The sequence below is a fragment of the Excalfactoria chinensis genome, chromosome 3 (genome assembly GCF_039878825.1).
Source record: "Excalfactoria chinensis isolate bCotChi1 chromosome 3, bCotChi1.hap2, whole genome shotgun sequence".
Classification (NCBI taxonomy): domain Eukaryota; kingdom Metazoa; phylum Chordata; class Aves; order Galliformes; family Phasianidae; genus Excalfactoria; species Excalfactoria chinensis.
In genome coordinates, this window is record NC_092827.1 from 59,681,898 (window position 1) to 59,702,266 (window position 20,369).

The 20,369-nt window shown below is 45.8% G+C and overlaps 1 protein-coding gene across 1 annotated transcript; it reads left to right on the forward strand.

The window, feature by feature from the left end:
- The first annotated feature begins 486 nt into the window (after positions 1 to 486).
- LRP11 (LDL receptor related protein 11) lies at positions 487 to 19,155 on the forward strand. The gene is made up of 7 exons (XM_072333012.1): positions 487 to 1,056; positions 6,134 to 6,297; positions 8,902 to 9,043; positions 11,012 to 11,137; positions 11,849 to 12,061; positions 17,264 to 17,365; positions 17,642 to 19,155. Exons 1-7 carry the CDS (start codon positions 492 to 494, stop codon positions 17,794 to 17,796), a joined length of 1,467 nt encoding a protein of 488 aa, XP_072189113.1. The 5' UTR covers positions 487 to 491; the 3' UTR covers positions 17,797 to 19,155.
- Positions 19,156 to 20,369: the final 1,214 nt, after the last annotated feature.

The window sequence follows — 20,369 nt, forward strand, 5'->3', positions numbered from 1 at the left end:
CATGGTGGCAGGGATGAGATGAATGGTGCAGAGTAAAGAATGAAAGGATGAAAGGTATGGGAAGAAGGATGTAAGGTAAAGCTGTGGGCAAATGAAGAGTGAAGGATTGTGGGCAGTGCTGTGTGAAGCCCGGAGTTGGATTCAACAGTCCTTGTGGGTTCCTTCCAATTAGAGACATTCTACGGTTCTATCATGCCGTGAAATACCCTAATCCAGCCGCCACTCTCTCGTTCCCCCGCAGCTCCGACCCCCCGCTCGGAGCTCTCCGACCCCGCCCGCAGCCCAACGAGCTCGGGGCAGTCCGCGCCCAGGGTCGTGGCGGCGGGGCGGTCCCCGCGTTGGCCCCGCCCGGCGGAGCTGTTCAGGGCAGCGGGTGCTGAGCACCGCCGTGCCAGCCAGCCGGGCGGGGCCGGCGCCTCCCCGCGCCGCGCTCGAGGGTGCCGGCGGGGGGAGCCGGGCCCGCCGCGCCGCCGCCGCCGCCGCCTGGGGCCATGGCGGCGCTGGTGCTGGTGCTGCTGGCGGCGCTGGGCGGGCGGGCCGTGCTGCCGGGCGCGCGGAGCGCGGCGCCGCTGGCCGACCTGCGCTCGCAGATCTCGGGCGTGGAGTCGCTGCTGGAGGAGTTCCGCCGGCAGCTGCAGCAGGAGGAGCCGGGACCGCCGGCGGCGGCGGTGGCGGGGGGCGGCGGAGAGCGGTGCGGCGGCAGCGGCGGCTTCTCGGCCAGGCCCGACTCCATCATCCGCACCAAGGACTCCATCGCGGCCGGCGCCACGTTCCTGCGGGCCCCGGGCGGCGCGGCGGGCTGGCGGCAGTGCCTGGACGCCTGCTGCGCCGATCCGCGCTGCACCCTGGCCGTGGTGCAGGGGCCGGGGCGTCCGCGGGCGGCGGCGGAGCTGGGCTGCTTTCTCTTCAACTGCACGCACCGCGGCCGGCCCGTCTGCCGCTTCGCCCCGCACCGCGGCTACAGCACCTACAGCCGCCTCGTCCCGCCGCCGCCCGCCGACGACGACGCCGCTTCGTCCCGCGGGGCGGCCCTCGTCCCGCCCGCCCCGCCGCCGGGTAAGGCCGCCGCGCGGAGCGGACGCGGAGATGCGGGCGGGGGCCTCGCCAAGATGGCTTCGTGCGGGGGTGGCGGCGCCCCGCGCGCGGAAATGGCGGCGGCCGACGGCAGCGTCACCTGCCCCGCCGGGAGGGCCGCGCCGTGCGGGGCGAAGGTAGCGACGCAGGGGAACCCCGTGCGTGAGGGCAGGGCCGTGCCGCGGGGCTGGGGCAGCCCGGCCGGGCGCTCGGAGAGGGGCCTGCCTGTGTGGGGCCCGAAAGGTACCGCACTGCGCGCGTATCCCGCGCGGCCGATTCGGGATGAAGCCTTCTTAAGAACGCCGGGGTCGGGCTGATGGAGGGGACGTGGTTTCTCAGATAGACTGGAGGTAACGTGGGAGATCTGTGTAACAACAGAGCCCAGGCCACGTGAAAAGCAGCGGCTTGATCAGCCCTGGAGGGTATTTGAGCGCAATCCAAAGCAAAACCCTGTCAGTGAAAACAGCTCTGTATCTGGAAGCAAAACGTCGATTTCCTAACATCTGATCAATAGAGCCTGCGCTCTGTCCAGCCTCCGTGCAAATGCGTTCTGTTGTTGAATGGTTGCATCTTAACTCTTGCTTTAATTTAATTACCTTCTGTTGACAACATTTCCTCAGTGTTCTCCTTCATAAATGCCCTGTTCAGCGTTCACCTTGGGTACAGACCCAAGCAAACAGATTGCTGCATTCATCTCCCTACCCAGGTAACCAATCGCTGCATGCAGCCTGAAGGAAACCTGGTGGTGGAGTGAAAGAAGTCACCTTTGAAAGCCTTCTAAAATACCTTCAGATATCCTCCGTCATTTTGAACTTCCTTAATCCTCCTAGAATGTGGCCCCAGTGTGGCATGAGGTTCTGCCACGTTATAAGTAATGCTGTTGTTGAAGTGATAATTTACCTATTGGAAATCATGAATTCCAAAGCCTTGCCTCTTCAGCTGCTTTTGTGAGTATCAGCACTGGGCTAGTAAAGCCATTTCTGTCCCTATTCTGCAAATTGCTGCGTGTCCTGTTGGGTTTATTTAGGAGTCTGCTCTGCAGGCGGTATCAGAGGCAGGAGATTATGACTCCTCCATGCAATTAAGTCGAAGCTGAAGCAGAGCCACAAAAGAGAATGAGCTTCTACTCAAACATCTGCCAGCCGTGACATAAACCAGGAAAGATAAATACAATTAAGATGAAATTATTTAGCCGTTTGATATCATGTTACCGCCGCAGTCTTAAATTACACTGAAAATTAATCTGGACAATGTGATGAGGATGGATCTCTTTTCCCTTATGTCACCACATGGTTGAATTTGGGAAATTATCTTTGGTTTCAAAATGTTGTGTCACCGGGGGATCGTGCTTTACCTGTTCTTTTCTTTCAGAGTACTGTGGTGTTGGGTTTTCTGTTTCTCTTTGATAGTCCCAAACCAACACCTGTCCAAAATATGGTGTCCCTGTAATTACTGTCAAGTATTTCTGAGCAGTAGGGTACGGCAGTTTGGTTTGTGTTAAGGACCTTCAGTAATGTGAAACCAATTGCAGTGATGGATATTCCTCAGATCACATGCAGCTCCGTGTACTTCCAGGATGGTCTGTGGTGGGGTGAGCTTTGGAGGCTGAACTTCCCAGTTTAAATCAGCCTTGATTTTTCCCCGAGTTTACACCCAATTTATTGCGTGTTTAAGTGGCAGATTTATTTAGCACATTTGGGCAGTTTGTGCTGTGCTAACACTGAAAACCCACTGAAAGAAGAGGAAAACCTTTTTGCCTTTGTTTGAGGAATTCTGGACAAAGAAGGAGTGTTTGAATGCTTCAACAGAGATGTGCAACTTCCGTCTGATACTCAGCAGTGCTGCGCAGTGGGACATGCAGCATTAGGGAATTCACTATTGAAATAGCCCTTCACTGCAAAGCCCTCACTTGGGCAACTAGATGGTGGCTCCGTTACTGGTGGGCCATGTCTATGTGGAAGGAGGAAGGAGAACAAATCAAGCCTGTTGTGTTCCCCCTGCTTATGAAAAAGGAGTTGCTTATAAAGTCACAGCTCCATTCAGTTCATGGGACTGCCCCATTCCATGCTACAGTCTCTCTCAGATCAGTTCTTTCTTTAGTCTGGCAGTCGTACTTTTGTCTTGCATTTTGACAGGAAGGAATCTCTGTGCCATGCCCCAGCATGAAGTGGCCCAGCACAGCTCCTGCTAGCAGTATGGCTCAGGCTGCTTCAGGGTGGCATTCATCTGGAAAGGGAAAACAAATCAGGTTGATATTAGGAAATATTTCTTCCCTGAAATAGTGATGAGGCAGTGGCACAGGATGCCCAGGGAGATGGTGGAATCACCATCCCTCCATCCGTGTGGATGTGGCACTGAGGGACGTGGTTGTTGGGCATGGTGGTGATGGGCTGGTGGTTGGGCTGGATAACCTTAGAGGTCTCTTCCAACTTTCATGATTCTATGACCCTTATTGCTTATGGTCCAGGGGAGCTGGGGCTTGCCTCTTTCTTAGAAGGGAAAACATCAAGTCATGTAAAGCAGACAGACAGGTGGCACACACACATTTCCCAACTCTGAGGCAGAGGAATGAGCAGTGCTGTTTCAGACCCAGGTCAGTCAGGCTCATTATCCTCTTTTGACAATGATGAGTAAAGTGAATAATTTGTAAAAACTCTGAATAATTCATAGATGCCCAATAATAGTTACCCTGGCACCACACTGTTGGTGTTTAGGAACAGTATATTTTTTTTGCACCTAAATGGTGCTTTTTAAACATCCTTGGTTCTGAAAACTGTGTGTGTAAACATTAGGAAAAGCTTCCTGTGCCAGCTGGATCACTAAGAACTGTTTCATACTTTCTTATATCAGATTCTATTTTAAGTTATTTGTACATTTTCCTATGTTAAGGCACTTCCATTGGAATTTTCTGGTTTTGGTTTCATCTGTTCTTCTTTGAAGGTTTCATTAGAGTGTCTTAGAGAAAAGCAATAGAGAGAGGGTCTGTTCTTCTGTCAGTGGCAGTAATGCATACCACTGCTTGGGCAGGCTCTTGAGACTGGACAGGAGTGCATGCCAGGCAGATCCCCACACTGGTAGCAAACACCTTGTCTTTCCTCATGCAGCTCTACCCAAAGAGAGGATTTACAGGCACAGCTTTAGGGGGTGCTTTTCAGAGCTCAGTGTCAATGTTCTCTGCATCTACTTTCTTCATTCAACTTGCTGTATACTCTGACTGTTGCGTGCTCATCCTCCTGGATAATGGAAGGAAGATGTCTCCTGCAGATCATTAGGCCTGAAAAGTTCTATTTTCAGTAAACCTGGTGTAGTTTGAAGAAGTGAGCTGTGTGGATTGCTTGCATGAGGTCAGGGGGAAAGCAGAGCGAAGAACAGAAAGCACCATGCCACTTCAGAGTGCAGGAATACGCTGTGCTCAGAGAATGAATGAAAGCTGGTCAGGGAACTGCAAGAAGATAAGATCTTGTGGCTAGAGTAGTCGAATGCTGATTTATAGAACTAGATCGTATCCCCCTCTTCCCTGCACCTCTTGAATTCTGCAGACAAATTACTTAAGCCGCATCTCTCAGGCTGTTTCCCTTCAGGTACCATGTGCTTTCTTAGAAATAATAGAATGGCTTGGGTTGGAAGGACCTCGAGGATCATTAATTTCTAACATCTATCCCACAGGCAGGGTTGCCAGCCATTAGATGAAGTACTGGATCAGATTGCCCAGGGCCACATCCAACCTGGCCTTTAATATGTCCAAGGATGGGGCATCCACAGCCTCTCTAGGCAACCTGTTCCAGCACCTCACCACTCTCTCAGTCAAAAACTACCCCTGACATCTAATCTATGTCTCCCCTCCTTTTGTTTGAAACCATTCCCCCTTGTCCTGTCACTATCTACCCTTGTAAAAAGCTGATTTTCCTCATGTTTATAAACTCCCTTCAAATACAGGAAGGCTGCAATGAGGTCTGCCTACAGCCTTCTCTTCTCCAGGCTGAACAAGCCCAGTTCCTCCAGCCTGTCTTCATAGGAGAGGTACTCCAGCCCTTGGATCATCTTCGTGGACCTCCTCTGGATCCTCTCCTAAAGCCTCACATCTTCCTTGTATTGGGGGCCCCAGACATGGATGCAGTACTCCAGATGGGGTCTCATGAGGGCAGAATAGAGGGGGACAACCAACTTTCTCACCCTGCTGGCCACCCCTCTTTTGATGAAACCCAGGATAACATTGGCCTTCTAGGCTGCAAGCTTTCTTAGCCTAACCTGAAAAGCTTTTGTCCTGATTGGCAAAAAGTATTTAATACTCACAGGTTTAATCAATGAGTATCATATTTAGGGTATAACAAAATGCCACAGTCCCTAAATAGTCTGAAAATCGAGTGTCTTACATCAGACACTTAAAAATGGTGCTCATTGCTGATCACTGTTATAATTATGTGGTGCGCTGTGACACTGGGATGTCAGTTTACATTGAATAACCATCCATCCTGAGAGGACACGTCATAAACAGTGACTAACAGAGTCACTGTCATGCAGAATAGTTCTGCAGAATACTGTTAAAGGTATGTAACAGCCGACATCTGAATATCTAGGTGGTTTACATTGAAATAATCTTCTGTAGTTCAGATCCAAAATGTATTGATGCTGGCAGTCCCCTTGTATTAGCGAAGCATCCACACGGGGAGGATTTCCATGCCACGTGCTTGCAAGGTAACAGCTATTTCCTGAAGATGTTTCAGTGAGAAGACACGAGTTTGTTTCCATAGTCGAAGCTTAGCTTTTGAAGAGCTTTTCTTCTTCAACCTGCACTGAGTTTGGAGGGCAGCATTGTAGCGCCATCTGACAGCACGCTCAGTGAGCAGATGGAGACATGCTGAGGCGGTTTAACTGCACGGTCTTCCCATGAGACTTGGGAAGATTGCTGCTGAGCGCTGAGTAGTGCTTGTCCTTTTTCAGGAAGCTGCACAGTGGTGAATCAATAACTTAACCAAGAGAGATATGTTTTATGTAAATACTTACTGAATTCCCTTTGATGAATGACCGAGCCTCTCTTTTTTCTTCTTTTAATTTGAAGAAGAAGAAGTCGATGAGCCTCCAGTGAGCAAAGCGGGACAAGATCTTGTGCTGCAGTCACCTGTCGACTGGGTGATTTTGGATGGTCGCGAAAGTTCAGATGACCATGGAATCGTGCAGTATGAATGGACGTTGCTGCAAGGTGATTCATCTGTTGAAATGAAGGTACACATGGAACCGCACATGTAGCCAGTTATTTGCAGGTTGTTGTATTCAGCGGAGCTCAGGTTTAAATGTAGGGCTAAAAGTATTAAATGTGTCTGAATGAGTATGGCTAACAAGCACCAGGATTAGGAAGACTGCACAGCCTCAGCTTTTATTTCTGGTGGGTTTTGTAGTTCATCTGTATCCAGTGTGGCATGTAACAGCAGCAAATGTGTAGGTTCCAATGATGCATCGTGTTTCAGCTTTGCTTTCTTTTCTTGTTTGTTCTCACCAAACTTGTTTTTCAGCCTATCTGATCCAGCTTAGAGATGCTTCAATAATTCATTTACTGAAACTAACCAGGTATTTTCACCAGCAGTGTTCTGTCAGTGCTTGTGGAAATACTGCAAGGAAATGTGTGATAGAGATCTTGTAAGATATCATGAGATCCTATTCTATTATACGTGCAATTGGGTTTCAGCTTAAAATTAACCATCAGGAGAGGGATTCTCCATTCTACCCTTGTTTACAGCTCCTATAGAAGCAGCAGCAAAGGAAAGGAGAAATGCTTCAAACCCAGAGTGCCGACTCACAGCCCGAGCACAGGCTGTGGTGTTCAGGGCACACCGTTAAAAGGGTGTGTGCCATAGATATTACTGTTGCTGAGATGCTGCTGATGGATAGGAAGAGTTTAAAGAGGACAGGACCAGCAACAGGAACACTCCAATATCCAAGAGCCACCATAAGTCTTCTTCCTGTTTGTAAGGTCCTTAAACAGAGACCAGGATTTTATTTATTTAAACCTGTACAATTCTCACATTCCTCTCGGTGATTTCTTCATCTTTAATAAATAAAAACAACTTTGAGAGGGTTCTGCTTAAACAGATGCTTTTCCGTTGTGCTCAAACTGTTGTGTTCAGATGAGCAGGGATTTCTCCCACAGGTACGTACCCTGATGGTTGTCTTCTGCGGTTTTAGTTAGAGATCCACGGATAGTTGTGATCATTCATACGCATTCAGTTTGCTGTCCTCGGTGCTTTCGGTGTCGTCTTGATGCCAGTGGATTTCTTGTGATCTATTCTTAGTAGACTGTACATGAAACCACAGCTGCCAGGGAAAATGGGATTGTGTTTGTTTATGATAACCGGCACCTGTTGCTTTGTAGTTAAATACCAAAAGTAAATAGAAAGTAGCTGACATGGAAAGAGTGCTATAAAGAGCTCTTATCGTATTGTAGAGAAAAGACAGTGGGTTTTTTGTTTTAGTTTGTTATTGTTTTGTTTTGTATTGTGACTTCTTAGCTCAAGGATATTGTGCTTCTCAGATCACTATCCACGTGCTGTAGCTGAGAAACTCTGTGGCAGTTGTGGGTGATTGTTGTTTTTATTTAATGCTGATTATCTGGAAAGTTCTCTGGTTTGAGCCAAAGTTTAGAACAAAGCAGGTACAGTCAGGCGTCCTTCAGGGCAGACTGGAGATACAAAGGAAAGCACAGGGATGGTGTGTTCTGAAGCCAGCTGTGCTTCTTTGGGACTGCACTGAGAAGAGAGCTGTACTTTGCAGTTCATGGGTTTTAAATACCACACTTGCTCTCCCAGCAGTCACGGTGAAGGAGGGCAGATGCCTTTTTGAGCATATTTAGTTCTGTAATACAATAAACAATAATATTCTGCAGTGTCATATCCATCTGAAGGAGGTAATCAATAGAAAGCTGAGATTACAGTACGTTTCGGTAAACACAGATGGAAAGATATTTCGTGTTAGGAAATTAACTTCCTGGAATTAAAAAATGAATTGATCAATATACACCTTTATAAAGGTAGGCCTAGGACTCTTTTAATGTACTTAACATACAGAATCACAGAATTATCAAGGTTGGAAAAGACCTAAAAGATCATCCAGTCCAACCGTCACCAAAACTTCTCAGCTCAATCATATCCCTCAGCACAACATCCAATCGTTCCTTGAACACCCCCATGGTTGGTGACTCCACCACCTCCCTGGGCAGTGCATTCCAGTGCCTGACCACCCTTTCTGAGAAGTAATATTTCCAAGAATATATTAGAAGTAATATATTAGTAATATATTAGAAGTAACATAGTAATACAAATTCCAGTTCCCTTTGTGAGAAAAGCATTGCATAGAAATAATGTACCTAGCCCTAGAAGTTATAGACAGATCCTTTATCGTAACGAGCAGCGAAGCCATTGCTGCCTACAACTTCCGGAGGAGGAGAAACAGAGAGAGGGAGATTCTGGTCTCTTCTACCTGATCACCACTGGTAAAACATGAGGCAACGGCATAAAATTGCACCAGGGTATGTTCAGACTGCACATTAAGAAAAGATTTATTTACTGCGTAGTCAAACACTGGAACAGGCTTCCTAGTGGGGTGATTGGTGATCCATGGCTGTCAGTGTTCAAAGGGCATTTGGACGATGTCCTCAATAATATACTTTAACATTTGATTGGCTCTGAAGTGGTCAGACAGATAGAAAAGATTTCTGAAGGTCCCTTCCTACCGAGCTATTGCATTGCATTGTATTGTACTGTATCGTGTTTCACTCTATTTTGCTCTGCTCTGCTCTACTCCAATCCCATATTTGTTCACTATTTCTTTTGCCAGGTACCACAGCCAGGAACGCTGAAGCTGTCTCATCTTCAGGAAGGCACATTCATGTTCCAGCTCACCGTGACAGACACTGCTGGTCAGCGGAGCATGGATAACATCTCCGTGACTGTTCTTCCTATGCCTCATTCTGCAGTAGGTGAGAAACTGACTGTAGCCTTTGCCCATATGACACCCAGGGTATGCTGCTCAGAGCAAGGGTCTTGATGGAGGCAGAAATCTTATTCTCTGTTTCTATCATTTCACCCCTATTTGTTGTATAATAACACCTCTTTCCATGTTGAGTTGTTTCAAATTGAAGAAGCAAACATCACATTTATTAGTGCAATAATCCTTCAAGCTTTTAAACATTCATACCTATACTGCTGATAAGCAGGTACAGCTGGAAATACTGCCATATGCATCAGACATACTGTAACTGCTCACTGTGGGGTCAAGAGGAGTATGGAACAGGACAGGGCTTGTGCTATAGGGAAGACCCAATGCACTTCAGCTTTACTGCGTATGTTAAACAGCAAAGCTTGTTATTGTGAAAAGCAAAACTAGAACTGACCCACCATTTTTTAAACTCTGAGCTTGAGAAACATATAAAAACTTAAAAGGTAGAAAGGAAGACAAATTTCAGTGGCTGTCAGTTTGTTTGGGGCTCTTTAATGTAATAACTTCTAAGTATGTTGTAATTAGCAGGGTGCTAATACAGATCTGCTGCTATGGCACAAAGTAAAGAGTAAACTGGCATCATGAATGTGTTCAGCTGACCCAGTGAAAGCTCTGCACCACTGCAATATCAGTACATGAGAGCGTTGTCCCAGTGGCAATAAATAGGTATTATGAAAAAACGCTTACAGATCTGTTTAATATCTGTGCTCCAGTAATGGGCAATAGAATCCTATTCGTTAATGCTTAATTCAGCAAAAACAGACAGAGAGGTTTGCTGATTTCTTTATTTTTTTGCTTTGAGCATCTGTGGCATCTCTTGAGTGGAACATATGAAGGATTTGCTTTTGGTTTGTTCCTGGTCCCCCAATTATGCTTGCACTTCAAGCACTACTGCCATAGGTAAACCAGTGCGCAGTGCCTCAATGCACACAGGACCTGTGCTGTTATTAGGACTGAAGTTAATAAGATGCGTTTCCTGAGTATGATTTGGGGGGTATAAACATATTCATGTGTCCTGACATACTTTCATTAGCAGTGCTGAGGTTTAATGTTGTTGCTGTGGTGCATAGCAGTACTACAACCAAAGGCTGTCAGTTGCTTATGCAAATTGGTTTGCTGTTAGAACCATAATCCAACACTGAATTTGGTAGTGCTTTACATAGTGATGAAATGCACTGCTGTTGGAAGGACAAAAACACACATAGAGAACACCTGATAATTACAAGGGTCAGGATGGGTTGCAGAAAAACTTTTCATATGCAGCTGCAATTGTGAAATGTCAAGGGACATTCTCAGTTTCCTGAGGAATCTAAATACTAAAGCAGACAGCAGGCAGTTCTCTTGGTGAAGGTCACTTCTAAGACCTTGTGCTCAGGCTTGTTCTGGCAAATGCTTTATAGGAGTCAGTGGATTGTTCATGTGGATAAACGATGAACACTCTTCTAGCATTTTACTTGAAGAAAACATTCCACCCCCTATAGTTCATAGGTGTGCCTGTAAGAGAACTTACTGTCAGTGTTACAGAGTGGGTATGTGGTAGGAATTACATGCTGGAGAAAGGCAGTTCCAGCCACCAAGATCTCATTTATTTTCAGGACTGTTCTTGGTCCTCTAAGCTTGGAAAGATCTCCTTTCAGCATAGGTTGGCAGGATTTAAATTGCAGTGGAGCTGCTGCATAGATTGTAGGGTGCTACAGCATCCAGGTTGAGTGAGTTTGTAGTAAGACATTGCTAAAAGTGATGAGGGTGCCAGGAACAGCTATCAGCTATATTACCTTTTCTGTCAATATAATATATAATGTCAATATAATGCCTGGCCTTTCTTCAGCTTTTTCTGTGGTTCATAGTGTGCTTTGGGGTTTTCCTGGGTGCTGCAGTTTTTAGTCACTGACTCAGTACTTACTGTTTGGATTTGGCTTTTGGTAATTTGAAAACTGTTTCTCAACAGCCTGTGTCGGGGTTTGCTCTCGCTATCAGTTTATCTGTGATGATGGTTGCTGCATCGACATCACATTTGCTTGCGATGGAGTGAAACAGTGCCCCGATGGCTCCGATGAAACTTTCTGCCAGAACCGTAAGTGCCACACGGGATAACACTGAGTGTGAAACTCACTGCAGATTGTGCAAAGGGAAATGATAGCCTCTTTCATGGTTTCTCCTCTCATGAACAAGCAGCTTGGTACCAGCACGGAACCACTCATTGGATATAATATGCGAGAAAGATTTAGGTCCACATAGAGCAGATACTCAGAAATCAATTCCATTTTCTTTCAGCGTATATAAAAATGATCAGAGGTCTCCAAATGACAGATTTTGAGTTAGTTTTCAAAACTGAAAAGATTGGTTCTTCCTGTCTTGATCTGAATGAGCATCTCAGAGGTAACACTTCCAAGTGCAGCTCAGTCCCTCACTAGAACGTGAAATGCTGGATATTTGAGCGCACAGGGGAACCAGTTGTGTCACTGTTCTGTTAGTTTTCATTGTTATCCCCCATCATCTGCTTGTGTTCAATAGCGTGAACAAAAATCATCACAGGGTGAACTGTCTGTTGTGATGGCTAACCACTCTCATGGATATGACAGTTGCTGGATTCCACTTTAGAGTTCATGGGTATATTCTTGCTCTATAGCTGACTTTGGGCAACTGGTGACCTGCTCAGTACGTGGAACTCATGTTTCATCATAAGTTCAAACCTAGTGAAGTTGTTTAGTCTCCCTCTTGACGTAGACTTGCAGAGTTCTCCATCAGAATATAACAATTTTGATATTTGATTCTATTAACATAGTCAGCCCAGGACGGAAGACAGTAACTCATTCAGCCCTCAGCACTACCCAGCAAAGGACCGTAGAACTGACAGACAAAACAGACGAGAACTTATCTGCAGAAAACACCCTGAAAGCCACCGTCAGAAATCAACTGCTCGTTTCACTGGATGCAGACATGTCCAACCAGTCGCTTTCTCAGGGACCAAAACCACAAAACAGTGGATTTGTGCCAGGTAAGAACTGGAAAGCATCGGTTTCAATAAGTCACCCTATCTTGAGGAAGAAAATATCTTTTACCCTAATCTAAATTAAACTGGCTTCAGGTGTCTGGTTGAGAGAAAACTTTTGCAAAAAAAAAAGAAAAAAAGCAAAAAAGCAAAAAAAGCAAAAGCTTGCAATAGGCAAATTAACAGTGGTATTGCTTTATAATTTTCAAGTCTGCTTCTTACTAGATGCAAAATGCAAAGAGAAAGCTGAAATGCAGAAATGCCACAAAAAAAATACAGTCTTAAGGAGCAAAACATGCAGCAAGCTAAATATAAGCTCTGTCCTCCACAGGTTCATCTGTGCAAGCTGATGTTTTTATTCGTAGCATGGTACCTTCAGCAGAACGTAACAAAGCACTATTCAACCTGAGAGAAAGTAATTGTATCTCTTCTGGTGCTAATTGATGGTTGGTTTTTATGATTTTTGTTTGGTTGCTTGTTTATTTTTCGTTGAAGTCCTATCTTGATTATTATGGGCACTTTTTTCTGAGCTATACCTCCGAGGCAGGAGAAATCTTTCATCACTACAGAGTAGGTTTGGTCTTTGGTAACAAACAACCCCAAGTCCCCAGTAGTATTCTCCCTACTGGCTGCAAGCCCGTTGTGAGTCACTGTATAGTGAGATTACAGGCACCAGTCATCAAACATTGCCTTGGTAAAGCTCCAGAAGCTGCAATGAAATTGGTGTGCCTTTTAAGGCAGCCAAAATACAGGTGGTTCCTGCTGGTAAATTAAATGACCTGAAATGGCAATTGAATGAAGACAGATCTGTGCGCAGAGCCTTCAATGAGTACAAGACCTCCCACTTTTATGTCTTCAGAGTTTGGACAGATCCTTGCACCTCAGGATGCAGCCGATTATTTTCTTCTTACAACAGAGCAGTGCTTAGTGCCCTCTGCTGCTGGCTCTCACAAAGGGCACTTCCCTGGTTCACACTTGTATCTTCAGGCTCTTGAATTTCATCTGTGGAGTCTGCAAAGGGTGTGAAAATAACGATCAACGAGAGCTTGATTGCTTCAGAGAGCATTTAGAAACTTACGCAGTACATTCTTTCAAGTGTTCCCACCTTTTCTGTCAGTGTAAAACAACCTCATTGTTCCTTATCAGAGCGAGCTGAAACTGCAGTCTGCCCCAAACCTGTTTGGCTCTCATAGTTCTGAGCGACACCTGATACAAGCCTACCTAAAATAGAGGTCAAGTTGCCCAAGGGCATTGCAAACTCTACTGGAAAGCCAGCTGCTAACTGTCTTAAAAGCCACTGGGCTTGTGAATCTGGAAGTAAAACTAAATTGAGGTCACTAAGCTTGGCAACCTATAATTAAATATTTCAATCAAACGTTATCATCAGAAGTTCACGTAAGAGTGACGCCTCTGTGCCGTCATTTCAGTGTCTGACCTTTGCACAGTAACTTGCACAGTTCTTACTCTGAAGGTAGCCCGAAGGTACACAGCAGTAAATGATAAAAACAGTATTATAGAACTAAAAAGAACACGAGGGGGTCTCAGTGGTTATTGTAGCACCAGAAACTGCTGTTACCTAATATTTTAAACAGGCAGGATTTCCAGCTGACCATGTCTGTCTTTCCTTCTTTCGACATCAGTCAGAATTTCAGTTGAATTTTACGTAGGGATTTCCTTGTAGAACGGAAGGACCCAGCGCTTAGTGAGCCAGTAGCCCTATACTCTTAACCAAAAAAGCAGCAGCAAGCTTTTAAATAGCCATAGCTCAGTGCCAAAGGGGGTGCATGAGGTAGGACGGGAAGAGGAGCTGGGTACCCAGCTTCATAGGGAAACTGACAAAATCTCCCCTGAGTTGCTGTACTCTCTTGCAAACATTTAAACCTGATAGGAGACATATACTGTACATTAATGAATCCCCAGGGTCCACACAAGTTCAAGTCGTGCCCCACAAGAAAGCATCACAGTTGTTATGGACTTGAGCTGACAGACACCTAACACGTTCCTAAAAATACACCCAGACCCACTGGATTAAGTTTCTTCCCACCACTCTCATTCATCTCCTTGAGATGACAGACCAAATTTAATAACTACGTGCTTCAAAAATGCAACGACACTTATTCTGTGTGCGTGTGTACCTGTGTTTTATGTTAGATAACTGGCCCAGACAGAGGGAGAACTGGATTTGGTTCCCAAAGGTGCATCATGTCTCACTTCCCCACCTCTCAGGGAAGTGTCCATGCTGCTGTCAGCGGGACTTGCCAGCTCCCTGCAGGGATGGTTGATTTGGCTTAGAATAATAAGAATGGAAAGCAGAGGTCAAAACCCTCTCTTAGTGGTGAGCTCTCTCCTCTGGGCATCTGACTGCTTGTCCTTTCTCTAGGCATGTATGTGCATTTCAGCTAGTGATTGCTGAAAGTTCGATAGCCACTGTGCTTGTATGCTGTAGGGAACCTGCTTTAGCAGGGGGCTGGACTGGATGACCTCCAGAGATCTCTTCCAACCCCCTAAATTAAGTGATTCTGTACAGGAGAATAGTATCAAGGGAAATTTATTCCAGAACACCTTATCCTCCTAATCATTTCACTGTTCCCATTTTCCCTTAACCTGCTTTCTTTGCTCTACTAGACCCTCAAATTTGGCTCTGATTTGGTATGGTTTTTTGGTAGAGTTACACTTTGCTATGAAATGTGAAAATGTACAAGTGTAAGGTAAGGACTATCTAAAACTTCTACCTGACTTAGCATGGGACTTATAACTCTACTGTTACTAAAAATAAAGGGTCATTCACTGTTGACAATGGATGACCCCTATTCTGCATGCCTGCATTTCCAGTGAGATTCCTTTACAGCAGTGTGACTCCAGGGGAATGCCAAGTCCAACACAGAGCCTGCCTTAGAGCCAAGTGCGGAGTCTTTTCTAACAGGCTCATGATTTACTTTCATCCAAGCTAGAAGACCAAATATTTTATTCCATAGTTGGAGTGGATGCAGGAAGAGGAATTTGATGTCAATGGAGGAGTCCTTTCCCTTTGCAGCCATACCTCCAGAGTGAGGTAACCCTGACTGCATCTCCTCCAAAGGCCAGCACAGCAGTTCTGCATGGCTGCCTCCAAAGTGCCCTGGCATTAATTCCTGGGGAAGCTCTCCAGCCAAAATGAGTGTTTGGCACTACCGCACTTGTAAATGAATCCAATACAAATTTAGTTGCAGCAATGGACCAGGTTCTAAGCATCACCAGCCGTTCTAGCCATCGTGCTCATTGTTGACAGGTTGAATTCATAGGAAGCCTGCAGATTTTCACTTGCCAGCATAGCGAACTCGAGTGTATAAATCACCGTTAACAGCTTTGCATTCCCCTGGCACAGGGTCTATGCATCACTCCAGGCTGCCCACACCAGCTGTTCTGCTGTACTGTTCAGGGTGGGATTACAACACTTGACTGAGTGCCCAAGCATTAGTCATGTTTTCACTGTAGAGGCATGAACAGCAGTAGCTGTTACTTAGAGCTGAAATTTAGGGCACCTGGAACGGGCTATAAACTGCAATTTCCTAGACACAGAGTAGAAAATAAAGTAAAAATAAAACCAAACTCACATAAGGTGCTTCAGCAAGCAGGCAAGAAGCCCAAATATGTACAAGTTATATCACTTTTTATCACTTATTTCTCCTTTCTCCAACTCCCTAGACAAAATCTCACAAGTTACTTTCATTCTTCTTCCTTTTCACCTGCTGCCCAATGGTTGCAGACACACACTGTCGGGCCCCCAAACCTGTTTGGGGAAATCCATGTTCTAGTTGATGAACAGATAAGATGTTGAATGGTACTGCCCTCAGTAGCCTCCAGTCCTGTAGGAATAGCCCTAAATCCTAACAAAACTTACTGCTGCAAGATTCGCTGGAAGGATTCTATCATTTTTCTGCTCTTTCAATTTTTTTCCCCACTTTTTTTTCCCATTTAGGTATATTTGCCAAAGATCCTTACCAGCAATTGCCTTAAATGTTACCCTTGCTCAGATAGAAGGGAAATAAATTTGCATTCCAACCTGGCCTTGTTATATAGGCAGGAGCAGCAATAAAAAGAAGCTGATGCCTTCTGAGAATTTCCAAAATGAAGAAAAATATTCATGTGATTCATTTAGGGAAGCAAAATAGCTGCTGGTTTTGGTCTCAGTTACATTTGAGTTACTTTACGCAGCTCTAGTACCTTAAAGCCAGCACAATTTACACTTGGCATTCCCCTATATCCTTTCACATGCCCAAAGAACTCAAAGAAACCTGCAGGTGAGGAGGAAGAGGAGGACTGTAGCTTATTTCTGAGGCATTTCCTGGCACGTAATGTTGGTGCTCATACATGCTTTGCCTTAATGACAGCCCAACAAAATGCAGAGCCTGGAGGGCTGTGTTGTGTCTTAGTGTGGGGACATGAGTACTAACCTCACACCTGCAGCAACGAATAACTGGCTTGAGTTGAAAGGTTTTTGTATTTCCTCCTTACCCCGATGAGACGGCTTTCTGCTTTCTTGTTGGGTAGGAGGTAGATGAGTTGCCTGTTCAAGCTCACTGACTAAACGCTTCCTTTTCAACACCCACCTTTAAATGGTTTGCTGACAACGCAGCACAACATTTCCACTTCTGTCACTGCAGAGGAAACGTAGTTCCAAGAAATATTCACATCGCAGCCAAAGTGCCCAAACACAGTCATTACATTAAATATATATAAATATATAATAAAGGCACATCTCTGATTTTTGTGAAGACATTGAATTAAGCTGTCACTCTTGCATTGAGCAGCCCTATAGCTATCAGCTCAGACCTCCAGTGTGAGAGTAAGAAGAAACCATCTGCATTACTTTTTGCTGTCATGAAGCAAAACTGCAGTTGTCTCTGCTCCCAGGGCGAGCGCTTCTTGGCAGCAAAGCATCTGCTCTCCTCTTGCGTTGTTACAAACAATGTTCTGTTGCACCCTCTCTTCCATGCGCAGCTGGGACTAAGTCATCATCTTTGAAATGTTTTCCCAACATACTTTTGTGCCTTCCAAGAACTACAGTTCTGCCTCTCTGCACGGCAGATAGCGGGCAAGATTAAGGTAGTTTGGGCAGCCTGTATATTTCTCGCTTTATAAGCTAAAAGGATGAAGGTAACATAACATAAAAATGAACTTCACATCAATTCAAATCAGTTTTCACTTGTCTTGCTTGGCTTTATGCAGGTAACAGTTCCTCAGGGAAAAAAACAGATGATAAAAATGGAAATGGCGTCATCGTGCCAAAGAGAGATCAGCTCGGAGATGGTCGTCCAGTCCCAGAAACAGGTAAGTTCTGACCACATGAAGTCGTTGTGAATTACATTAGAGTTTGTCAGTCAAGTAAGACAGACCCAGGCATTACAGTCAAGAGTTGAACAGCGTGCTTCCATGCTCTGAACCATTCTCAGCACACGTGATCACACATTTTAGTTTCTCAGTGTGAGCTGCACCAAACATTATCACCAAGCTGATAGGATAGCTGTATTTCTATAGAAAAATCTGAGTTCTTCCTCTACTGTTTCTTCACGGTATTAAGCATAATCTCTCTTACCCTTTCTGTAGGTGCTGTACTACCTTTGGCCTTAGGTTTGGCCATCACTGCTTTACTGCTGCTTATGGTTGCTTGCAGACTGCGTTTGGTGAGACAGAAGCTTAAAAAAGCTCGACCCATTACATCTGAAGAGTCTGATTACCTCATCAATGGGATGTATCTCTAAAAATCAGATTTAGGTCTGTTGTTTTCTCCCCTTTCTCTTGTGTCCATGAACCTCTGCCTCTAAAAAAGGACCAAAATCTTTAGCTAAGTTTCAAATGTAGAAGAAGCTTCCACAGTAAGGAAACATGTTCTCCCCCTTCAGTGATGAATACAGATGTGGGTGGGTGCCTGTATTCAGAAGCGTTCAGGCTCCAGAGGGTAGCTCCAGCTGGCTGTAGAAGATGTCACGAGGTGGAGAATCCCCCAGGGGACTTGGGATGCCCTCGTCCTCTCCACGGCTACCAGGGCCTTAGGGCCAGAGCACTGGGGCAGCCAAGGCCAGCAGGTCCCCGTAGCATTAGCAGGGATAGAGGGCAGCTTGTCACCACCCTGCTGCAAACAGCACGCTCTGCACTGGGTACTGGGATGCTGTGGACCAACATGAGTGTGCCATCCAGCAGAGATGGATCCACGCACTTTCCACTTCAGACACTTGGAATGTTACCATAAAAAAAACCTGGTTTGCTCTGTTAACTAAAAGCAATTGCCATCTAAGCACCAGCATTTGTATTGACATTTGGTATCTAAGGAATGGAACGCATTTTTCATTCGTAAACTTCTGAGCAGCTTACAAAGTCATGCTTACCAAATGCTAAAATGAAAAAGGCAAGTACTCAAAGCTGGGACTTACCAGTGCCTGACAGCCTGTTGTATGTGATCCCAGAGCTACATCTTTCCCCATATGGCAGACTTCAGCCTTTTGCACCTGCAGCTCCACGTGCTTCACCCTGTGGAAGAGCACTGGGCAGCGGCTGTTCTTCAAGGCACCATCCCCAGCCTTGCCACACAGACAGGTTAGCAGCATTGGTGTTCTGCTGAGTAAGAACCAAAGTTAATTGTAGGCAGACGGGCACAGTCAGTGAGACTGACGCTTCTGGCAGAGTGATTAAAACCCGGCTGTGCTCCCCCCACAGTGAGGGATTCGTGCTGGTTAATTCTTAGCTCCCTGCAAAGCTTGAAGGCTTCAGCAACGTGTCCCCATCCCAGCAAAATTCTCATAGAATTAGAGCAAGTAATCAGTATGTGTGAGTGAACTTCAGATGTGTTAACAGTAAACTGTGTACAGTACATGTTATATATACACATATATATATAGACACCGTGCTGTCTACTTTGTTTGACTGTCCAAGGATGTTGCATTCATCATAGGTCCCAATAGAAATGGAGGCAAAACGAGGCATGCATCTTTTTGTATGTCGTCTTTTTACTTTGGTATCTTCAAGTCTACGAGAATACTGCCATGGTATACAAGTAGTTCCTTGAGTTGCTCAGTCCTGATTACTTTATGGAAAATAGCTCTAATAAACCTATTTTATTCATACATTTATTGCAGTGAATTTACCTTCAGCTACCAGCTAAATGTTCTTACCTTCCTCTCAGCAGGTAGGATAGCCCAATAGTATGATAATGTGGGCAGACAGAAGCGTGTAGAACAGTCTCTATGAAGTGGCCTTAGAAGAAGCTGGGATGTGTGCCGGGGGGGAACTGTAGGGACATTTTGTTGCAGGAAGGCTGAGAAGAAGAGACAGAGCTCCCCTCTTTAGCCACTGCCGGCATCAAGAGCAAGGCTTGAGCCATGCAGCACAGCAGCTGTGGAGTTGGGCTGCCAGCACTGCTTTCCAAGGGCCCTCCTGCTGAGTGAGGAAGAGTCTGATGGTTCAGACTGCAGCAGTTTTTGGCATCCAGGAGTCTTGCTGCTGCTATCATCCATTTCTAACCTGGGAGCACAGCTCCTCTTCCTACAGCAGGCGTGGCAAATTGTGCAAGACCCAAAAGATCACATTACAAATACAGCCTTCCAAGAAAGATGCATTGCCCACCTGCTTTGGGTGCATTTCCCAGCACTGAAAAACCACTGCTTGGCTTTGTTTGCAGTTTAGTGAAACAGCAAATCCTTCTTCACCATCTCTCCACAGCAGCAAGAAAAGCAGTGCAGCACGGGGCAGCAGCTACCACTGTGTTGCAGTTGTCTACCCAGAGACTTCTCAGAGGTGGTGGTGGGGTTTGCTGCTGTTCAGGCCAACACGCTGAGGGAACTGGAAACTCCCCAGCTAGTCTGAAATTAAGACAAAACTTGTGCTTCACCAGAAAGTGTGGGCACCCTCAGCCACATTAAGAGCAAGACAAAGCTGACTCAGCTCCTGGAGTTTGTACAAAACTCAGCAGTGTTCATTTTCTACAAGTTATTTGCCTTCAAATGAGTGACACCAAATCAGTGAAGCACACCTGAGCACATGAGGAAGCCCTGCTCTGCCCTGCCCTCAGGCTCCTGCAGCCCCTTCCTAGCAGCTCCCAGGGCTGCCTGCAGACTGCCCAGCCCAGTTGCCTTTCAGCACAGGTGTCCCTTAGCCAGAGAAGCAGAGAACAGCTGGTTCTGAAGGCAGACACCTAAGGATGATACTTCTCTGAGTCAAAATGTTTCACTGGTGTGTTTTAATGCTTATCAAGGTACACATTTTGGTTCGATTGCTTTTCTCTGTTTTGAATTGTTTTGCCTTTCAGACAAACTTCTGTACACATAAGCATACAATCCAA

What these genes read in the sequence shown, in the direction of transcription:
- LRP11 (XM_072333012.1), top strand. Translation starts at nt 492, where the DNA reads ATGGCGGCGCTGGTGCTGGTGCTGCTGGCGGCGCTGGGCGGGCGGGCC. An exon ending in CCCGCCCGCCCCGCCGCCGG is followed by an intron (nt 1,057 to 6,133) that starts GTAAGGCCGCCG and finishes TTTAATTTGAAG; the next exon opens with AAGAAGAAGTCGATGAGCCT. An exon ending in TCGTCCAGTCCCAGAAACAG is followed by an intron (nt 17,366 to 17,641) that starts GTAAGTTCTGAC and finishes CCCTTTCTGTAG; the next exon opens with GTGCTGTACTACCTTTGGCC.